This window comes from Artemia franciscana, chromosome 21, assembly GCF_032884065.1.
Source record: "Artemia franciscana chromosome 21, ASM3288406v1, whole genome shotgun sequence".
Lineage (NCBI taxonomy): Eukaryota > Metazoa > Arthropoda > Branchiopoda > Anostraca > Artemiidae > Artemia > Artemia franciscana.
This window is the reverse complement of record NC_088883.1, coordinates 24,889,852-24,912,676: the sequence shown is the minus strand read 5'-3', so window position 1 is coordinate 24,912,676 and position 22,825 is coordinate 24,889,852. Positions and strand designations below refer to the sequence as shown.

General features: G+C 33.5%; 1 protein-coding gene across 2 annotated transcripts in view; it reads left to right on the top strand.

Moving 5' to 3' along the window:
- The window catches only part of LOC136041104 (phosphatidylinositol 3-kinase regulatory subunit alpha-like), a 271,528-nt gene that overhangs the window by 134,435 nt on the left and 114,268 nt on the right, over nt 1–22,825 (top strand). For both annotated transcript variants that reach the window (XM_065725659.1, XM_065725661.1), the window contains one exon: nt 14,569–14,703. In XM_065725659.1, the coding sequence (XP_065581731.1) occupies nt 14,569–14,703 (135 nt within the window). The remainder of the gene's footprint in view (nt 1–14,568; nt 14,704–22,825) is intronic.

Sequence of the window (22,825 nt, the reverse complement as noted above, 5' to 3'; positions counted from 1 at the left end):
TACCCTTAAAGATAGTTAAAAATCTGGTATAGGATTTGTTAAGACATTTTTCTAAGGATCTGGATTGGTACTAATCCATAGTATTTTGGCAAAAGGATATAAGTCCACTTTTTTTAACTCTACAGGTGGGCGAAATGAACATGAAAACGCACAATGACAAAAAAATATTTCTCACAAATAAATTTTAAGAAACTTGAAACTTCAAAGACTGATTCCATTATAATTTTTCGATCGGGATTCGCTGGATATGTTGAAATTGCTTAATTTTTTGTTTCGTAGAAGATGAGGGATTTACGCCTGTGCGGAACAATTTTAGTAAAAAAAACACATTTCGATAAAAAAATTAGTAATTTAAATAAAAAAACTAGCTTTTTCAACTGAAAGTAAAGAGCAACACTAAAACTTAAAACGAACAGAAATTATTTCGTATATGAGGGAGTTCGCCCCCTCGTCAATGCTTCGCTCTTTACGTTCAATTTCGAATTTTGTTCCAATTCCTTAAGAATGACCCCTGAATCACAAAGGCCGTTTTATTAGAATAGATTTATCTTTTGAAAGTAAAAAAAAAGCTTTAGCGTAAAGAGAAAGGTGTTTACGAGGGGACGAGCCCCGTCATACACTTAATAATATCTGTTCGTTTTGAGTTTTAATGTTGCTCTTTACTTTCAGTTGAAAAACTTTTTTTTATTTAATCTCTGATCGTTCTTAAATAATTCTGGGAAAAACCGACGCCTTCTTCATTTAAAATTCTCTTCCCCCATGAGAAATTCATCCATAGAAAGATCCTCCCTCGTAACCCCTTCCACGACCCTGCCCTCACCAGAAAAATCTACGCTAAAAACGTCAGTAAACGTCTTAATAACCAATACTATATGAAAAAAATGGGCAAAGCTCATAACTTTCAGCCCTTCCTCCGGGGGCTGTTGGGGATTAAATCATCCTCAGAGAAATTGTTATTATATTTTTGGACTATACTGGACAAAATGGCCATCTTGAAATTTTGATCCGGTGACTTTCGAAATAAAAGAGTGCGGGAGGAGGCCTAGCTGGCCTCCAATTTTTTGATCACTTAAAAAGGGCACTAGAACTTTCAATTTCTTTTCGAATGAGCCCTTTCGTGACATTCTAGGACCACTAGGTCGATACGATCACCCCTGTTGGGAAAACAAATAAACACACATCCTTGATCTTTCCTCTGGCAAAGAATACGAAATTTAACATTTTTGTAGATAGGACCTTGAAACCCCTACAGCAAGGTTCTCTGATACGCTGAATCTGATGGTGTGATTTTCATTAAGATTATATGATCTATGGGATGTTTCCTCAGTTTTTCGAAAATAAGGCAAATTTTCTCAGGCTTGATGGAGTAAGACTGAACTTGATGTAACTTATATATTTAAAATCAGCATAGAAATTCAATTCTTTTAATGTGTCTATTGGTGTCAAAATTCCGTGTTTTAGTTTTCTTTAATATTGAGCCGGGTCGCTCCTTACTTACAGTTAATTACCACGAGCTGTTTGTTAAGCCCATTTAGAATAGACCAATCGATAGATCTCTTCGAGTTCTTTTGAACCATATGTCTAACTTATCTTCAGAATAAAAGTGGACTTTTTGCAAAACACCACGGTATTTTCTAATTGCAAAATTGCCGCAAAAAAGGATAGGTTTTGTTTCAACATTGTTAGAAGCTTTTGAATAACGACAACGTTGAATCTGAAAACTCCTTCAATATTCGGGATTTCCAAGAAACCATTGAATATAATGCGATATTTTGGCTGGACGTCAATTCTTATTCTTAACTGATTGAATTTATTACTAAGCACGGAGTATTTCTATTTCTTCCTTGAATGATATAAGCTTGTTATGTAAGGTTTTATCTATGACTGTGAATGGCCATTTACTGGTGCATTTTGATTTTGCTAAGGCTTCTTAATAAAGTTCAATATTGTGAAAGATTTCTGTTTTCACACTGTATGTCGTATTTATTCAGAGTATTTATAAGTTAAAAATCTGCTTCTGATCATGGAAAAATATGGGCAAACTTTTTGTGAAAAGGATGGCATTTATGCAAGAATAAATTTTGAGGGTGCTGGGTATACCCACATCCATGATCTTTTTAGGGGGGGCGGATGAAGGGGTGTAATAATGATAAAGTGATAGTATGAGCAAGGAGTGCCCTAAAATTTTGGAAAATTCACGATTTCATGGGGATCCGGTCTCTAAGTTCCCCCCCCCCTTTGTGTTCGTCCTTGAGGAGGATATAAAGCGAAGAACGCAGGTGAATTATATGGGAGATATAGGAAAATATCGGGATAATCTTTGGAATAATCTTTTTGTGCACCGAACTAAATGCCGTACAATCAATTATGGTCCATTTATTAACAGAAAACGCACAAAAGATACAAAAAAAGAAGAAGGAAAGAACTTTTACTGAGTTTTAATGCTAAGCTTTCATAAAATTAGATTTATGATTTAAAACTAGATTTAAAATTATGATTTATTTTTAGGTTTAAAATTAGTTGATTTAGATTAAGTTCGACGCTTTGTTGATGAACCAATTTATGAAGGAGGGAGGAGTACACGGAATTTTTAGCTTTGAAATTATAAGCAACATTTAGATGCTATTGTTGTTATTAAACTTTGAGTGCATATGCCTTTTTATATAGTGCTCTAGGTGATGAAGCTAATTTCTTATATTTCGAAAGTATAACAGTTCAAAATAGGGATGAAATCTTTTATTCGACGGTGAACAGGTATAAATTTTTTTTAACCGGATATTTCGAACACATATACAGTGTTCATCATTAGCAGTAGAACTCCAGTCAAAATTTTTTATATCTTTTCACTGTCGATTAAAAGGTTTGAACTCTTATACTTTCGTCATGGAAAGGCAGTGTGGTCTTCGAAGTTATCTACGTTCTTATATTTCCATATTATTTCAATAGCATTGAATTTTTTTCTGTAATTTGCATGTTTTTGGGGCTTTTTTGAAGCTTAATTCCGTTTTCCTTTAAAACGGAATCCTACATAAGTAGCCTAACTGTCCTCACTCACTTCGACTCTGGGCCATCCGTTTAGCAGCGATAATCGAATGATTTAGTAGTAAATGCTTGGAAATGTGTTATTTGTTTTAAAACTGTAGGTTTGGAGAACGCTATAGCTCAGAGGCGACAATAGGAGGATGTGGGGCATTTGCCCGCCCCTTCAATTTGAAAAATACCTTTTTTGGTATTTTCAATTAAAAATTCCTTTTTGGCTATTTTCATTTAAAAATTAAAGAAACGACAAGATTTGCCCTCATAGATTTTAACAATGACATTTTCCCCCCTTCTGGTGTATTTTCGTGAATTGATGCAACTAGTATAACTATCTACCAGATCTTTATATTTAATGTGACTTTTAGTATAGCTCTTAAATGGCTAATATTCCTGAAAATAGAGGGAGGGATGATCCCAAGATGGTTTTGTGGATTACCACAGAAAATGTTGAAAGTAATCGGACCCAAGCATGTATCCAAATGCTTAGAAACATGTTATTTATTTTAAAATTTTAAAACTGCAGGTTTGGAGGACGCTATAGCTTAGAGGCGACAATAGGAGGATGTAGGGCATTTGCCCGCCCCTTCAATTTGAAAAATACCTTTTTTGGTATTTTCAATTAAAAATCCTTTTTGGCTATTTTCATTTAAAAAATTAAAGAAATGACAAAATTTGCCCAAAATAGATTTTGACACCTACATTTCCCCCCTTCTGGTGTATTTTCGTGAATTGATGCAACTATAGCTATCTATCAAATCTTTATGTTTAATGTGACTTTTAGTATAGCTTAAATGGCTAATATTCCTGGAAATAGAGGGAGAGATAATCCCAAGATGATTTTGGGATTACCACAGAAAATGTTGAAAGTATTCGGACCCAAGCTGATGTTTGGGGGCTGGGGACTACCGTAATTAAGCTTGTTTTTGTAAAATTAGATTGCTTGTTTTAGTTTTAAATTGCCCTCCATTCCAGAAAATATGTACCTGCGTACGTGTTAGATCAATCTTTCTAAAAAAAAAATTAGTCCCCACCCCTCGAAAGCCATAGCTATGTACGTTGTGTGGGAACCAATAGCCCGTCTCTTCTTTTCGTTTTTTTTCTAAGGCCCAATTTAGAAATAAAAAGAAGGGCGATTTAAAATTGAATAATCACAAAATGAAATTCTCTTGAAAAGAGTTTACCCATTATAAGGGACTGCTAAACCCCCTTTTAGGAACAAAGACATTTCTTAAATGTTTTTGGGTCTTTAAAGCCTCAAGCTTTGAAAAAACCCAGTTTGCATATCAATAAGATGTAAACACAAGAAGAGGGATAAAATAGGGGAAGACTGACAATGTAATACATTTTACCTACCATTCCTCTTATCCTCTTAGAAAAAAAGTTGAAAGATAACATTTTGCCATTTGTGATGGTGGCTAATTGCATTTGTATTCCCATTTAACGGAGGGGGGAATTGCTATATAGCTTTATTCTTGAATAGAAAACATGGACATTCCTTGTTAAAGGAAAAGAAAAAAAATATTGTGAACAAGAACAATGTGACGTATCATACACGGGGGACAGGTAAACACACCCATCCACAGGTCTAGTTACTGCCTCTATCTTTTTTATTAAGGGTTTAAACCAGGATTGCCACCATTGTCAGGTCCTAAAGTGCTACAATTTCTGAAATTTGCGTGCTACACAGCGATTTTCGGCGCTATAATAAAAAAATTGACTGTAATAGTGTGAAAATGGCACTTTCGTGATGTTTATGCACTACTTAAGCAACCCTGGGCGTGTGCTACAGTGCCACGAATAACAAGATAGTGCTAAATAGCACTAGCACTTTCGTGCTATGAGTGGCAACCCTGGTCTAAACACGATCTCAAGTCTTTTTATTCATGAAATATCAGAAACTTGACAGTTCGAACAAAATGCCAAATGGGTCAACTGAAGGTAAAAGGCCGGTTATCTGGGAAAGCAAAAATAAATTAACAATATATATTAATCATTATTTGGTTACTTAATTAAGCCTAGACAAAATTAACAAGATGACCTGCTCATGCGAATGTTTCAAACGAAGACAATCGACGTCCACACCACCATCATCAACTAAAATATCTTTTTCTCAACAATATCAAGAATTAATGCAAGCATAAAAAAGCTACTTTCTATTAAATAGCCAATTTAAAAGTAATTGTCAGGTAAGGTTATGTAGTTTCAGCTCTTTCTCTCTTGTAGATGACTTCTGTTTTGAAGAGTATCATAAACACAATAGCAAGGCCACATAGATTTTTAACAGAACTAAATAAAAAAACAATTTTTTTTAATGTAAGTAAGGAGCAACATTAAAACTTAAAACGAACAGGAATTACTCCGTATATCAAAGGGGCTTTTCCTCCTCAACGCCCCGCTCTTTACGCTAAAGTTTCTTGCTGTTTTATCAATAGAGATAAGAGAAAGAGTCAAACTTTAGCGTAAAGAGCGAGGGGTTGAGGAGGAAAAGCCCCTTTCATATACGGAGTAATTTCTGTTCGTTTTAAGTTTTAATGTTGCTCCTTACTTTCATTTAAAAAAACTTGCATTTTTATATGTTTAATTTCTGGACGTTTTTCAATTAATGCATGTTTTGATCTTGGCTCTCCGCACATAAATAATTAAAACCAAATTTGCATATTAATTAATTGCAATTAATCGCAAGATTTTGAGAACAAAGAAGCGAGGGAGGAGGCCTAGTTGCCTTTCAATTTTTTGATTACTTAAAAAAGCAACTAGAACTTTAAATTTTTTATAAATGTTTTCATTGGTAAAAAATATACGTAGCTTACGAATTAACTTACGTAACGAACTTCTATATTCGTATGTTTTTATTGCGTGTATGAGGGGTTCAACCCTCGTCGATACCTCCCTCTTTACAATAAAGCTTAAGTTTTTTCCCAATTCCTTAAAAATGACCTCTGAATCACAAAGGCCGTAGAATAAATAGTTGAAATTACTAAAAATACTTTAGCGTAAAGAGTGAGGTATAACGAGGAGTTAAACCCCTCATATGCGTAATAATTTTTGTTCGTTTTAAGTTTTAATGCTGCTCCTTGTTTTCAGTAGAAAAAACTTTTCATATTTATTTTTTCATTGTTTTTTCAAATAATGCTAGAAAATCCTGCGCCCCCTTCATTGAAATTCTCTTCCCCAATGAGAAGTTTCTCCATTGAAATATCCTCCACGTAACCCCCCTCCCCCTCAACTCTCCCCCCTAAACCAAAAAATCCCCCTGAAAACGTCTGTACACTTCCAAGTAACCATTACTGTATGTAAACACATTTCAAAGTTTGTAACTTTCAGCCCCTCCCACGGGGACTGTGGGGAAGTAAGTCGTCCTTAAAGACATATTTATTAGGTTTTTCGACTATTGTGAATAGAATGGGTGTCTCAGAATTTTGATCCGGTGACTTTTGGGAAAAAAATGAGCGTGGGAGGGGGCCTAGGTGCCGTCCAATTTTTTGGTCACTTCAAAAGGGCAATAGAACTTTTAATGTCCGTTAGAATGAGCCCTGTTGCGACATTCTAGGATCACTCAGTCGATACGATCACCCCTGGGAAAAAAAAACCTATGAACACGCATCCATGATCTGTCTTCTGGCAAAAAATACGAAATTTCACATTTTTGTAGATAGGAGCTTGAAACTTCTACAATAAGGTTTTCTGATGCACTGAATCTGATGGTGTGATTTTCGTTAAGATTGTATATTTTGGGGGGGGGGGTGGTTCCCCCTATTTTCTAAAATGAGGCAATTTTCTCAGGCTCGAACTTTTGATGGGTATAATTGATCTTGATGAAACTCATATATTTAAAATCAGCATTAAAATGCGATTCTTTTGATGTAACTATTGGTATCAAAATTCCATTTTTTAGAGTTTCAGTTATTAATGAGCCGGGTCGCTCCTTACTGCAGTTCGTTACCAAGAACTGTTTGAAAAGTGCTCAAATATTCAACAAATTTGTACAGTTGAAAGTCTTACTCAAGGAGAGGCACGAAAGTGTACGGGAGCAATAATTTTTTTTAAATATGATACATAAGACCGTTTCCAAATCTAGGGGAGTGTGTTTTTTTCATTAAAAATACCAAAAAAGGTATTTTCCAAAATCTCAGTCACTTTGCTACTTGAAACTGAAGTGAAGCCCGGGTTTACAGGAGACACGTCTTGTTCTCCATGTTTACGATTCACTTTGCGAAATCCCTTTTTTATCACTTAAATATTTTTTTTTAAATTAAAATTTAATTATTATTTTAATTATTAATTTTTTAATTATTAATAATATCTAATTATTAATTTTTGTAAACCAGAAATTTTTGTAACTTAATTTATTCACTAACCATGAGAATTGATACAAACAGTGTTTGAAACATAGGTTTATTGACCTGACCCAAGTCAAAGATTAAGTTGTTTTTGAATCAAAGTTGGGTTTTATAGCTCTATGACCGCACACTGAATTAAAAAAGGTCGCTGAACCTTTTTAATGGGATATAAAATCCCTCGAGTGTCGATTGAAATTCAGCAGTCTTGTGTTTTTTCTTCCAACTTTTCATTCAGTATTTCCATAGCATTTATAATCTGATTTCCTAGATTCATTCAAGTATTTATTGGAAAGATGAAGCAAGGCTGAAAAGTCGAGAGGATTGACCTCGTCTCTTCAAAGTTAAATTTTTGATAAACACTTTTTGGAAATAACAGTATTGAATACTTGTTCAAAGTTTTGTGAAGCTAGAAAATAGGTTACTACAATCAGTTCTAAGAGGAAGTTGAAAATAGACGGTGTCATATCACACAAAAGTCCTTAAAGACATAGATGTTAACTGCAGACGTGTACGGGGGAGAGGAAAGGGTATTTCCTCTTAGTTAAATTTTTAAGGCGCTTTCACAATGAGATTTAATCATTACTGAGATTTAGCTAGAGGTAACTGGAGCCAATCAGATTGTTCACAGAATTTCCATAGAATGAGCTCAAATTAGCGCTAACTAATTCCCAACATTAGCAGAATTTCATTGTGAATGGGTCTATAAGTCAAGACCGAACTCAAGGGGGTGGGGTTGAACCCCCTCCCCCGAAAATTTTGTCCTACTCGAAAAAACGCAACAAGAATATATAAAAACATAATTTTGATACTGTTTAAATATATTTTTTTAAATCCCGTCCGGAGAGATAAACCCACTTCCAAACGAAAATCCTGGATACGGCCTCCCTTTAAGTGTTTTGTTCTAGGTAAAATCATGAACAACGGTAACACGAGAGCAAAGTATGTAGTAACTAATGCAGGTTTGGAGACACCAGGTCGTGTATAGGAGAGGGGGCCCGGGGCCTATACCACCTGAAATCCCAAATTCTCCAGAATTTGTGAGCACATCTTATTCAAATTATCAACTAAGATATATTCTTTTTTAACACCCCCCCCCCTACCCCAAGAACAAAAACCTGAGTATGTGCCTGTGCAGAACCATTGATCACCAGTATTTTTCTCCTGTTACAAATTTCATGCACGAGACAGGGTCTACAACATACTTGTAAACCCTTTGTAGCCCTGTCTTACACTATCCTTCTCCTATATAGCACTGCCCCAACGAATTTGCGGCTCCTGGGGCAAGCGACGCACGCAGGGGTCCCGGGGCTCGGGTATTTTTCAAATCCTAATTTTTTTTAGAATTTTTGGGCACTTCTAATTCAAATAAAAAAAAAAATATTTTTTGGCCAATCGAAAAAAAAACTCTGTTTGGGTTTTCGACTTGACCCAATGAATGGATTGAGTTCGCCCAAAAACTACAGCCGGATTTTCAAATAAACAGCCGGAATTTCCGGATATTGGTTTGTGAAGAAACTTCTATATGGAAACTAACTATTATGTTAATTTAGTTTATTCGTCTTAAATTAATTGAAGGGATTATATTCTAATATGTTATTGGCCGGTAAAAGAAAAAACTGGTGTCAAGTTCAAACAGTACCTCAAAAGATTTTTTAAAGATTATTTTTTGGTTTGAAGTTAATTTATTTGAAATTAGCCAAAAAAAGCATTTGCGTGATATGTTAGCTCATGGCTTAGCAATTGCAATTTACTATGAAATATTTATGGATTTTCATGTATTTTTCTAATTTTCTTCTCGAATAATTGCCGCTATTTTTTTTCGTTGCTCTTTTTTCAATCCTTGGGTAACATGTATCTAAGTCATTAGCTCGAGCAGAACCCATTCATTTGAAATCAACAAGACTTGTTAGGTACTAAGTTTTTAAATTTGGGTAATTATAGGGCTTTCAGTATGATCTATTTTTAGCAGCATATAATTTCTTCTTGTGGAATTGTTTTCAGGCAAATGTATTTCTTTAATGTATGCGGGCAGACTCATTGTTTTAATTATTTTTTATGTGTGGTATTTTTTTAAAGAGCCATTCGGCTTTATTATGCAGGACTGGTTACCTTATAATCCAGACTTGTTCATGTTTTCCCAAACTCTTGGGTAACATGTTACCAAATCAATGGCCTGAATAGAACCCATAATTTGAGGTTAACAAGACTTTTTTATGTGTTAACTTAGTTTTTTTTCATATTTGGATAATTACAAGGATTTAGGTAAGATCTATTTTCAGCAGCACATAATTTCTTCTTGAGAAATCATTTTCAGACAAAAGTCTGTTTTTATGTATCCGGAAAGAACCCAATGTTTAATTATTTCATGCGGTATTTTTGTTAAAAAGGTAGTTAGCTTTATTATACAGGGCTGGTTACCTTATAATCCATACTTGTTTGTTGTTTCCCTACCCAAAACTCTTGGGTAACATGTAGCCAAGTCATTGGTTGGAATCGAACCCATTATTTGAAGCTTGCGAAACTTGTCCTATATTAAATTAGTTTAAATTTAGATAATTGGGGAGGTTTTAGTATGAACAATTTTGAGCAGTACATAATTTCTTTTTGAAGAATTATTTTTGTGCAATTTTTTAATGTTGGTGGGTAGACTCGATGTTTTATTTATATTAATTAAAAAAAAACTTTCCGAAAAAGAAATTTCTAAAGAAAAGTAAAGGCCATATTAAACTTAAGATCAGAGGAAATAGAAATCTACAATAACTCAAAGTCAAAACAACCAGAAATTACTGTTAAAGAATAAATAAAACCCAAAACGAGCAGAAATTAAATAAACAATCGTTGCGAAAAAAAAAAAATACAACGGGTACTAATATAAATGAATAACAAATCTCAAAACGAGTAAAGCTTAGGTTGAATATGCAAATCAAGCTTAAAATGAACGAAAATATTTTGTTATTGAGGCATAAATGAAACTCAAAACGAACAGAAATTAAATGAACAACCATAGCAGATAAACAAACAACATTTACTAATGTTAATAAACAAATAAATCTTAAATCGAGTGGAACTTAAATTGAATATGTAAATCCAGCTTGGTACGAGCAAAAATCTACAAACAAGAGTTTGGGTTTTGCCTCCTTCTTTCACTGTAAAAGTCTAAAACCTACTGGGTCATTGGCGCTTTACTTAATAGCCCTATATTAACCCAAGTTTAAAAACTTTGTACCTAATAATTCTTGTTGATTTCAAATGAATGGACTCATTATATATACTATATGCTTACTATATGCTCACTATATGCTTAGGTATATAGGTATATGCTTAGGTATTACCCAAGGATTGAAAAAAAGAGCAAAGGAAAGAATAACGGCAATTATTCAAGAAGAAAATTAGCAAAATACACGAAAATCCATCAATATTTCATAGTAAACTGCAATTGCTAAACCATGAGGTAATATATCACGCAAATGCTTCTTTTAGCTAATTTCAAATAAATAACTTCAAACCAAAAAAAGAATCTTTAAAATATCTTTTGAGGTACTGTTTGAACGTGACGCAGGTTTTTTCTTTTACCGGCCAGTAACACATTAGAATATAATCCCTTTAATTAATTTAAGATGAATAAACTAAATAAATATAATAGTTAATATAATAGTAATTGATAATTAATATGATAGCAGGCCATCCGATAAAAATTTTGAGATTACTATTTTGTTAAAAATAGTTCAAAGGTCTGATAAGAAATACAACCCCCCAGGGCCTAGAGGTAGGCGTTGTAAGTTATGCTTTGGAGGCATATAAGGCTTTTATAGAAGGGATGATCGTATTATCTTTAGAGAGGGCTCACTTGATTGAAAATTGAAAATTCTAGTTCACTTCTTAAAGAGTCAAAAGAGATCCGAGGGCAACTAAAACCCACCCCTAGCCCTTTTCCCCAAACCCATCCAATACAAATTTTGAGTAGCCGTTTTGTTGAAAATAGTTCAAAGATCATATAGCAAAAACCTGCATTAGTTGCTACACACCTTGCTCTCATGTTTCTGGTGTTCATGATTTTACCTATAACGAAACATTTAAAGGAGGGTCGTATTAAGAATTTTCGTTTGGGAGGGGGGCTAAGTTTTTACGAGCATACCTTCCATATGAACCATATATGCCCCCAGGGCATAACTTACAGCGCCCGCCCTCGGGTCCTGGGGGTTTGTCGACCCCGGAGTTTTCGTTATGTAATCTTTGATCTTTTTTTAAGAAAATGGTTATCTTAAAGTGTTTTATCAGAAAATGTGGGGGGGGGTAGTTGCAATCCTATATCTTTTGACTCTTAAAAAGTGAACTAGAACTTTCAATTTCCAATCAAATGTACTCTCTCTGAAGTTTATACAAGCATCCCTTTCATAAGAACTATTTATGCCCCCAGGGCGTAACTTACAACGCCTTCGGTCGGGTCCTGGGGAGGGGGGGTGTCGACACCGGAGTTTTTTTATATATGATCTTTGAACTATTTTCAACAAATCGGCTATCTCAAAAAATTTTATCGGATGTGTTTGGGAAAAAAGGGGTGTTGTGAGGGGGGATGGTTACCCTTCGATCTCTTCTGACTCTTAAAAATTGAACTTGAACTTTCAGTATACAATCAAATGTGCCGTCTCTGAAGCTTGTTCGAGCATTTTTTCATTAGAACCATATATTTCCACAGGGCATAACTTACAACACCTGCTCCAGGCCCTTGAAGGGGGGAGGGCTCTGTCGACATCGGAATTTCGCCATATGAACTTGAAATTGATTTTAACAAAATGGCTATCTCAAAAGTTTTATCGGATGCATTTGGGAAAAAAGGGCATGGGTGGGGACTAGTTGCCCTCCGATCACTTTTGACTCATAAAAAGAGCTCTAAAACTTCCGATTTCCAATCGAATGCGCCTTCTCCTACGTTTATGCGACGACCCCTTCCGTATGAAGTGCCCCTGAAAAAAAAATTAAAATATTGGAGCCGCTTGGCCTTTACTATAGTGTTGCCTCTGATTTTTTTTTATGTGGGGTATTTTTTTAGAGGTAGAAAGCTTTATTATACAAGGTTGGCTACCGTAGCCTATAATCGTAACACGTGTTTATTTTTTCCCAGATCCTTTCGTAACATGTACCAAACTCATTAGCTCAAATAGAACCTATTATTTGAAATAATCAAGATTTGTTATCCTTGAAATTGGTTTTTAAGTTTGGATAATTATAGAGCTTTCTGTGTGATCTATTTTTAGCAGTAAATTATTTCTTTTCGAGGAATTATTTTCCGGCAATTTTTTAATGTATGCGGGTAGACTCGTTTTATTTGTTTTTTATGTGGGGTATTTTTTTTAAGAGGTAGAAAGCTTTATTATACAAGGTTGGCTCCCGTATAATTCACTGGTGTTTATGTTTTCCTAAACCCATTGGTAAAATGTAACTAACTCATTAGCTCGAATATAGCCTATCATTTGAAATCAACGGGACTTGTTCTGCATTAACTTAGTTTTTAAGTTTGGTTAATTATAGAGATTTATGTGTGATCTATTTTTAGTAGTATATAATTTCTTTTTGGGCAGTTGTTTTCAGGTTAATGTCATTTTTAATGAATGCGGACAAACCTAAGATTGAAAACTTGCTTTTTTTTTAGCTAAGAAAATTTGCAAGTTATTTTTATATAAGAGTGGCTTTCCTGTAGTGTGAGCTTTTATTCGTTTTTTTTTAATTTTATTTGAAAAACCAAAAATTAAACCCTTTTTATTCTTGCAAATTTATTTCTTGTTTTCTTTTAAATATTAATGTTTAAGTCCTTATTTTATACAACAATTTTCAGGGAGTTATTCACAAAACAATGTTTTTGGTAAATCATTTAGCTATAAATGAAAGTTTTGCTACGAATCCAGGGTTGTACTCAGGAATTCATTTTTTTTTTTTTTTTTGGGGGGGGGGGGTTCGTCAATGCTTAAAAAAAATCTCACTAACGTCTTGAGAGTATCGTCCATTATTCATTAGGATGAAACAAATTTACCGGATAATTTATATTCTAATGCGTAATTTTCTGGCAATTTTTGTTAGTATTTGGAGATGCATCCAAACGGTAATTTGTGTTCCCAACATGTATAAACGTCTTCCCAACATCTATTTTGTGTTCCCATGCATCTTGGCTTCTCTGTAAGCGGTATCTCAGGTGATTTTTTGTTTTTCAAAATTTGGTCTGAAGCCCCTTCAGAATTAAAGATTTTGCATCCCCGTGGACTGAACAAGCTGAGAAATGCGTAGTTGCAAACCAAGAGGGAATTGTAAGCTGTTGTGATACTGTGTTTTCTTTAGTAGCTCATATTGCAATTTAGCATGGGCCGTATTCAGGGTTTTTCTTTGTGGGTGAGGAGAATTACTAAAATAGTTTTTGTTCAAGGGTTGGGGCTTGAAGCTTTTTCACCTGTATTTTTGAGACTGATTTACGAGAAGGAGATTTTTTGCTTTAATAAATGGCCCTTTACCTGCATTTTACGGCCGACTTAATCTTTTTGGCTACTTGAAATGAACACATATATATATATATATATATATATATATATATATATATATATATATATATATATATATATATATATATATATATATATATATATATATATATATATATATATATATATATATATTATGAGCCAGCTGGCCCTCTGTCTACTACAAATATATACAAATGTTGACAGGTTCGACTTATGTAACACACCTGGGTTTTACCTAAAGGTGGCAAAATTAAAAAAAAAAAAAAAAACATGCTTTGGTAAGATAAAGGTTATGGCGTTTGACTTTACAGTTCCTACCGACGGTACTGATCTCCGTTTCGTGGCCCCTCAGCCAGGAAATGTAATGGTGGGAGGGGGGCTGGTGGCCAGTCATCCTGTGCTTTTGCACACCCTTCCCGTTTACCCTCCCCAGGTTTCTCCAGGTACCCATTTAGAGCTGAGTCTACTCTGGCTGAGCTTACATAATCACGCCGATAACTCCAGTTCCAAACCAAATAACCAGCAACATCAGGACTCCACTGTCCTCACGGACAACGCATTTCAAGTCTAGCGTGCTAACCACTCGGTTAAAACGGTTCCCTAGCCACCCCCCCCCGTCAAAAAAAGTTTTTGTATTCAATTTGACAGCGTCCTCTAATTGAATTTCAATTCATTTTCAGCCAATAGCCCAATGGTCTTCAAGTCAAGTGACGGAGTGGCTAGCAAGTGTGAGTTTGTTTCGGTATAGCGATTTGTTCCGGTCAAAGGATATTAAAGGATCCGATTTGATAGCGTTAGACAGAGATAAATTAGCAGTAAGTACTCAACCTCCTATTTTAGGAATTATTGCATTAGTTTTATGTTGAAAGTATAATTTTATATATCTTTTTTTTTTCAAGAAAACAATTTTCCTTTCTTTTGTTAGGAGGTTATTGGAGTAATGCCGAGAAAATTCGTAAGAAAATGGTAGAGTCGAGTTGTTCGTTTGGCGTCTGAGTGGCTAGCATGTGTGTCAATACATCATGTTTATAGGATTGTTCGAAAACTAAAGTGCTCTAAAATTGCTCGGAATGGATTTAAACCAACTACAATCAGCTTTCGTCTTTCTGGGGTCACAATCCTATAAGTGTATTTACGGATGGGGGGTTTATGCCCTCTTTTAAGGTATTGGGTTTTATTGGGAGTAAATACATTTGTGTGTGTCTGGATATGTACATTTGAGATGTAAGATTAAATTATCTGTAACTCCTCGCTTGTTCAAGGTCAAACATGATAACTTGCCAGATACATGCGCACGCGCATCGTAGCTAGTATAGCTGCTGTCGAATTCTTTAAATAGTTCAGGTGATTTTTCTGGCATTATAAATTATTTGTGCTATCATAATTTTATGTGTTGAAGTTGTAAGTAGTCCTCATTAAAAGCTTGTTTCACGACTGTTCATGTTCTCTCGCAAGAATGTATTTACGGGACCCACTCTGGAAGGGGTGGTGGGTAATTTTTTTTTACTGAAAATTAAAAAAATCGCAATTGATTTTGGGGAGAGAAAGACTTCTAACTTCCAGATATTTTTTGGCACGAAAACCAGGCATATATACATACATATTAGGAGGCAATAAAAGAAAATACACGATAATTTGAAAAAATTGCCCAAAATTTGGGAAAATCTAAGATATGCAGGGGGACATGAATCCCCTGCATAAAATTGATTTGCTTCTCTGAAAATAACGATTGTTTGCACCTATTTGTGTTTATTATTCATGCAAATTGAGTTTAGCTTGTTTTCCGTCCTGTGTTCACAAAAAACAGTATTTACTGTTGCTAACCGAACTATAAGACCGCCTAAAGGTTTAAAAGTAAAACTTGTAATAGATAACGTGATTCTTATCTTTATTGGTAATGTATGTAAACCAAGAGTTTTTTTGTAGCATGCACAAGGAAGGTTAGTGAGTGGTTTTGATTAGCGATGGGTTAGCTGCTTCTAGATACTAATTATTGTTACTGAGTAACGACGGAACTTGACAACAAAATGACGAGTGAGCCACGACCCTTGGCTTGCGTCTCTGGATTTTCCGCTCGCATCCATGTTCGATTTCTTTTTTCTGCTATCCTAATAGCCTTTAAATAACAGTAAATGTTAAAAATAAATGTTTGCAACTTTAGAAAATTTTGTCTTGCTCTCCCATCTTCTCATCAGAAAAATTTGTATGAGTGCAATTGTCTTTTTTCATTGTAAACTTTGGTCTCATCCCCGTCTAAAATTCTGTCTTATGTCCTCACTATATTATTTTTATATTTTTAAGTATTTTATATTATTAATTATATATATTTTAATATATTATATTTAATTTAATATATATTATATTTTTTGTTATAATATATTTATATATAATATATTAATATATTATATATTATTATTTTATATTATATTTAATATATATATATATTAATATATTATTTATTAATTATATATATTTTGAATTAGTTTATTTATTTTATATTTTATTTTTAATTTGATTTTTTTCATATTTGATTGCAGTTTCTTTCTATTGCTACTTTTAAATTTTGGAGGAGGAGGAGGCTACTTTTCGAGAATAAAACAACTACTATGAATAATAATTGAAGAATTAAATATTTAACCATAGTTATCCACAGAGGATTAGAGACTCCCTCCTCCCCCAAAATATTAAAAGAATTCCTTAGAAAAAATATTGTGTGAGATGCATTAAAACAATAAAATAAAAAGCAAATTTGAATATGACCTAAATCACAATTGCGTTGTAAACATAAGGCAATTTCAATGACTGGTTTTATATAAGTATATACACATAACATCTACTTCTTTGAAAAGTCTTTGAATCTCTGCTTGTATAGCATCGCTTTTGGCATATTTCATATAAAGACAAGAGACGGAGAAGAAAAAAATTATTATCATTTTGTACCCGGTGCACTTTTGCCAAAATTCTGACTTGGCAATCAAGCACGGGAATCCGTCCAAATGAGAATATTTCGCCAAGTTTTTTCCCCCTTCTCTAACAAAAATAATGTGCTGTTTTCAAGAAAGATGTATTAGAATTATTATTTTGGATGATAATAGTTAGTAGACTAATCCCTCAGTATGCTTTTTTTTTTCGTATCGGACTTGGAAGTTCTTAATGTGACTTAAGGCAACTTCACGAACACTTATGTCATCTTTTATCAGTGAAAAATGAAAGTGAAAATAATATCAGAATATTCTGCCCGATAATCATTTGAAAATATTCTCTATTCTCAGGTGCGCTTGAAGTAAAAAAAATTAACTAACGATATCCTCATTTACCGTATTTTTATCATTATCTTAATTCCCCGTTTTAAGACCACTCTAGTAGTTATAATGAATAATGCTTTTTTTTTCGAAGTAAAAGTTTCGACGACTTTATTCTATTAAAAAACTAAAAAAAAGTAATCAAATAAAAATAATAAAAAAAGTCTTGGGTGCCTTTGTAAAATAAATAACGACCCGAGAGACACTAGCACTGTTTGACAAGAACCCCAGAAGTTTCCCCCCCCCCTAGTAATCGCTTGGAAACCCCCTCCCTTCCTATATGCCGTGTAAGCAATATGCTGGGAAATTTTTGAGGAAAACACAGTAGGCCACAAGATTATTCATGGAGGTCTTTAGGGTTCTCTCACGCTTCACCAATCAAATATTATCGAAGTATAAAATCCAGGGGCCCATCAACATAAAAAAGCGTCAAAATCTGTTTTCGTTGATATTCAGGCACAATTTAAAAAAAACTTCAATATGAAGAAATGACAAGAACAAAAAACCGAGTTTGAAATACTTGAGCTCAAACTCAAAGCATGAAAATGTACATAATTCGTTTTGGTTGTTGTAGGTGGATCTAAAAAACTAGTCCTTGAAAATTCTGGGTTGTGTTTTTTATAATAAATAAAGTCGCAAAAAAGCTTCGCCCAATTCTGCAAAGAACTTGAAAAAAAAACAATATAGACTGAGAAAAATAACTGAATGAAATAATATCTATAAAAATAATAATAAATAATTATAATCCAAATTTTTTGTTAGATTCTGAAAAGGGGGAAAAGAGAATATCTATCCACTTATTCCCCACAAAACCGGAAATATAAAAGATGTGTTAAAAAAAAACAACTTGAAAACATCCCTACCAATCAAACAAAGCGCTTATTTACGAAAAAAAAAATATAAGACCTAGAAAAATAAGTGAATAGAATGCGTCTAATAAAGGACCGACTGTATAAATATTCATTTATTCCCCTGAACATCTTAGAGTAAAAAAGGTAAGTTAAGTAGAAAAAAGTTCTAGAGATTCTCGAGCACACCAAACAAAACACCGATTTACAGAAAAGAAGAGGCATATCATAATGGGCCTTGAAAAATAAGTAAATTGAACACATCCAATAAAAATAATCGAAATCTCCTTTATTTGTTAAAATCTGTGTTAAGGGAATAGTTTGGCCATCGAGGGAATGTTTGTTTGTTTAATCCCCTTCAAAATAGTTTACAAAAGAAAAAAGTCGAAAAAAGTCCAACAAATAAAAAAAAGCCGGTTTAAGAAAGAAACAAAAAAAAACAACGCTTTAGGCCTGGAAAAAAACGGAATAGAATACATCCAATAAAAATAGAACGAAAATAATTAAAATCTACGGTGTTTGCTAAATTCTGAAAAAAGAGGAATAGCTATTAGTCTTGAGAATATTTTCAGATCTGTCCTAACTATTTCCAACTGCTCATTAATCTCGAAAACTAGTTGAATGCAGGGGTGCCAATTCGTGAAAAAATGGGAAGGTGGAGGGCCATATTTTTTTAAAATATGGGGATTTTTTCTTTTCAGTTTTTAATAAGAAAAAAATCTATTTTTGAATTTACGGGTGATTGCCTCCCCCTCCCTGTCTGACCCCTTAATCGGCGTCCCTGGGTCAGTGATGCTAAAACCAGTTTGTAAGTTTCCAAATGTAATTTATTGGCTGATTCTTTGAGGAATTCCCTCTTCCTTTTCTTCTCTCTTTCTCTTTATTTCTTTTTTTACCGGTCACAAATAAAAAAAAAAGCCATAGTGATTGTGGAGTTGATTGTGGTCTTGGGGGGTCTGCAAGTTTGCTTCCGGCTCCTAGGGTTGTAGACCTTTTAATTGCTTTAGTTTTTTTACGATTACTCAAAGAAAGGGAAGTTTTTTAAGGTATAATGAAGAGGATAATCCGGCAAAATTTTAGGTTTACTTATACCTGAATTTCAGGTGTTGCACGTGTAAAGAGAGTTTTTGTAGTAGATGCTGTTTATGTATGTGTTTTAGTGTGTTAAGCATTATTACCTTTAGGCAAAAATGAACCCAAAGCGTTGGCCCTGGAATAAAATTAAAATTGTCTGATTTTCGATTATGTGTTTTAGTTACCAAAATTGGTTGTTATTGTAATACAAACAGGGGAGAAAATGATTGAGAAAAAATGCGTCACGATTTTGATAATACGTCCTTTCCAGCGGCGGATCAAGGATTTTGGGGGGCGGGGTGTATAATTTATAAAAAAAAATGCGAAACTGGCTTTGATAGTACGTCCTGTCCAACGGCTGATCCGCGATTTTTGGTTTGGGACTGGGAAAAAACTTTAAAAGCGCACCAAAAATTTGTTTGTATGTACTTTTGTTATGTTTTAACGAATCAAACAGAAATTTCAAGGGGGGTTCAAACCCGTAGGCTAACCCCCCTGGATATGGCCTTGGTCTTTTGTCCTAATTTTGTGGTGCAGAATTTTTTTTTTTTTTTGCTTGTGTCGGAGCTTGAAGAATTTATTGAAGTTGTTTTGTTAGTAAAATTGACACGTTTAATGATAAATATGCTATATTCAGCGAGAAGTTCTGTCATTCGGGATATTAATTTTATATTCTTAGAAAATATTCTACAAAAGTAAACTCAAAATCTGGACTTTCTTGCAACTTGAATAGGTTATAACGTGAACGGTTTTGCCTTTGAATTCTGTAAATTTTTGAATGGTTTTAAATTTAGTAGCAGTGGTATTTCTGGTATCTGTTGCACCTGGGGCAAAATACTGATTAGTCCCTCTCCCCTCTGTGCCCCATAAAATTATCAGGCCAAATTTTAACAAAATTTTCGTTTATTAACAAGATTATTCTCAATTTTTAAATTAATTAATACTTTATTTTTTTTTAGTTTTTTATTTACTGTTAAAGCATTTAATTATTAATTATTTTTGATATTCTTATTAATTATTTTAATTATTATTGATAATTGGCTATAACCGTTGGATTATTTATTTGAAATTTTGTGCCCCTGAAATTTCTATGCTCGGGGCAAGTGCCCCCTATCCCCCCCTATAACCCTCTATAGTTGCCAAGTTTACCAAAAAATGAATATATATATATATATATATATATATATATATATATATATATATATATATATATATATATATATATATATATATTTGCTGTTCTTTTTCTTTCATAGGCATATATTTTGGGGGTGATACCTGACGCGGGGATGCCATGGATATTCTGTGGTAGCCACAACACTGTGCTGGGTAGAGAATTTAGAGTGGCGAAACCCTATATAGGCCAGTGTATTCTCCTGATGAGCCCTTATGTTGGGTGTTGCCTCTGAATTATTTGTCTATATTATTTTTTCTATTGTTTGGTAAATGACGACTTATACTTATTGACGACATGACTGCCTGTCCATGGATTATTCTTTATGGTTGATTGTGTGTGGCTATGCTGTTTGACCTATGTGATTGTATGGATGAGTAGGGTTAAGGCCTCATTCAAGTGCTGGTCTATACTAATCACTAATTTAGGAAAACAGTCTTCCTTTTCTCCTTCTGTCTCTTTTTATTTTTTTTTTTTTTTGTGTTTGTGCTGTTGCATTGGTGATTTCTCTTTTCATGATATATATATATATATATATATGTATATATATATATATATATATATATATATATATATATATATATATATATATATATATATATATATATATATGTATATATATTACTGATTCAACAAATTAAACAGGTTGCTTCAAAAATTATCAGTGTTCATTTAAATTTTAGCATCAATTTTCTATACTCCATTTTAGCCTAGAAATTTTTTTTTTATATTTTCCTTAATGAATTTTAGCAAAAAATTCAATTTATATTTTGAATTTGTAAAAATTTTATGGCGATATTTTTAAATTATTTAATTGTATTTCCAAAAGTTTGTTGAGGAGACAGTCCTGTGCGCTGCTTCCAGGCTATTTGATCACTCTGGATGATAAACTTTTAAAGTAATAATTTGGAGGTGATTTGTTCTAAGTTGAAACATTGTGTTTTGGAAAAGCCGTGTTCTTTAGTCTCGTGTTCATTTGGCACAAAATAGTTCGCAGTCGAGAAACTCGCTTCAAAGGCTCTACAAGGCAATTTTTGGGGAACTCTCTTGAGTATCAAAATCTAGTCTCAAACCAGGCATTTTACCCCTCTTTCCATCCCCTGGATGACACAAGATACAACTCACACTTTAGCAGTCTTCGAAAACGATAAGGTACTTTTTCTAAGGGCTCTAAGGCTTTTATACCTTTAAGTCCCTAACCTTTCTCAACCCCATAACCTCCTCTAGAATTATTCCCGCAGGCTGCCTCCATAGGAAGAAAAATTGGGGGGGGGTAGGCATGATCACTATTCTAGTTTTTGAAAATGTCTTATTGTCTTTTTTCCTAATAGTAAAGTTAGAAACTATAGGAAGTATGATCTTAGCAGAATAATGTTAGAATCATCTTAGTATAATCTTAGAATTTTTTTTTGGTAGTCTTTTATTTCAAACATTCCTGGAGTGTGCAAATTTTCGTAGTATTTGAAAACAGTATTTTCTTGCATTTGCCCCCCCCCCTCTTCATCCCACCTCCTCGAGAATTATTTCTGTTTATTGCCTCTCCACCCAAAGTTTCTGGGTCGTGCGTGATCCCTGCCCTATTTTATTGAAAAACGGCTTATTAATAATTTGAAAATTTTATTTTGATAGCTAAGTTAGAAACTGCAGAAAGAATAATCTAAGTGGAGATATGGAATCGTTGGTTCTAGAATCTTGTAGATTTAACATTCCAGGAGTGGAATCTCTTATGTCAAGGTATCTAGTCGCGTTTATAAGCACGTGTTTTAGCTAAATATATTCGTAAACCATGACATTTGAATTATTGTAACTTTAGTTTTATTGTGATTATTATTCAAACACTTAGATTGGACATTTAGAAGTCGCGAATGAAGAAACGTTCGTCTGGACATCTTCTTTAGAAGCTGTTACCTATTCTAAGTTAAAAAAAAAAAGTTCGAAAGTTCTAGAAACGACCATAAATGAAAATTTACAATTTAAAAATTAAAAAGAAAAACATGATGAAAAGAAGACCAGAACGAAGAGAGGTAAGGAGCTGAAAAAGGAAAAAAACTGAAAAATTAAAAGAAAACAATTTTTGAGTTTTTATTATTTTATTATAGGCTATTATGGCTATTATCGTCCGTAACGTCTGTAACGAAGCTTCGAGCAAATTTACTTTTTCCGTTTCTATTTGCTAGTCTTTGATTATTTTTCAACCCTTTTTTTCTTTTTCTTTATAATTATCATATCGTCATCATCATCATTTTATTTATAACCCATCACAAAAAACTGGACAGAAAGCCCAGAAAAAGATGGAGTAAAAATCAAGAAAAAAAAAAGACAATAGAAAAACAAACACAGTTTGACAACTACAAACCAAGAGACAAACAGAAATGACCAAAGATGGAAGACTTCTGGTATTCTGTAGTGAAGTCACAAATACGCTTCTCAATAACTCCAGCTGGGCTTACCAAATGATACCGAAAAGATTACCAAACCTTAAAAGATCTTACCAAACCTTAAAAGATCTTACCAAACCTTAAAAAGATTACCAAATGAT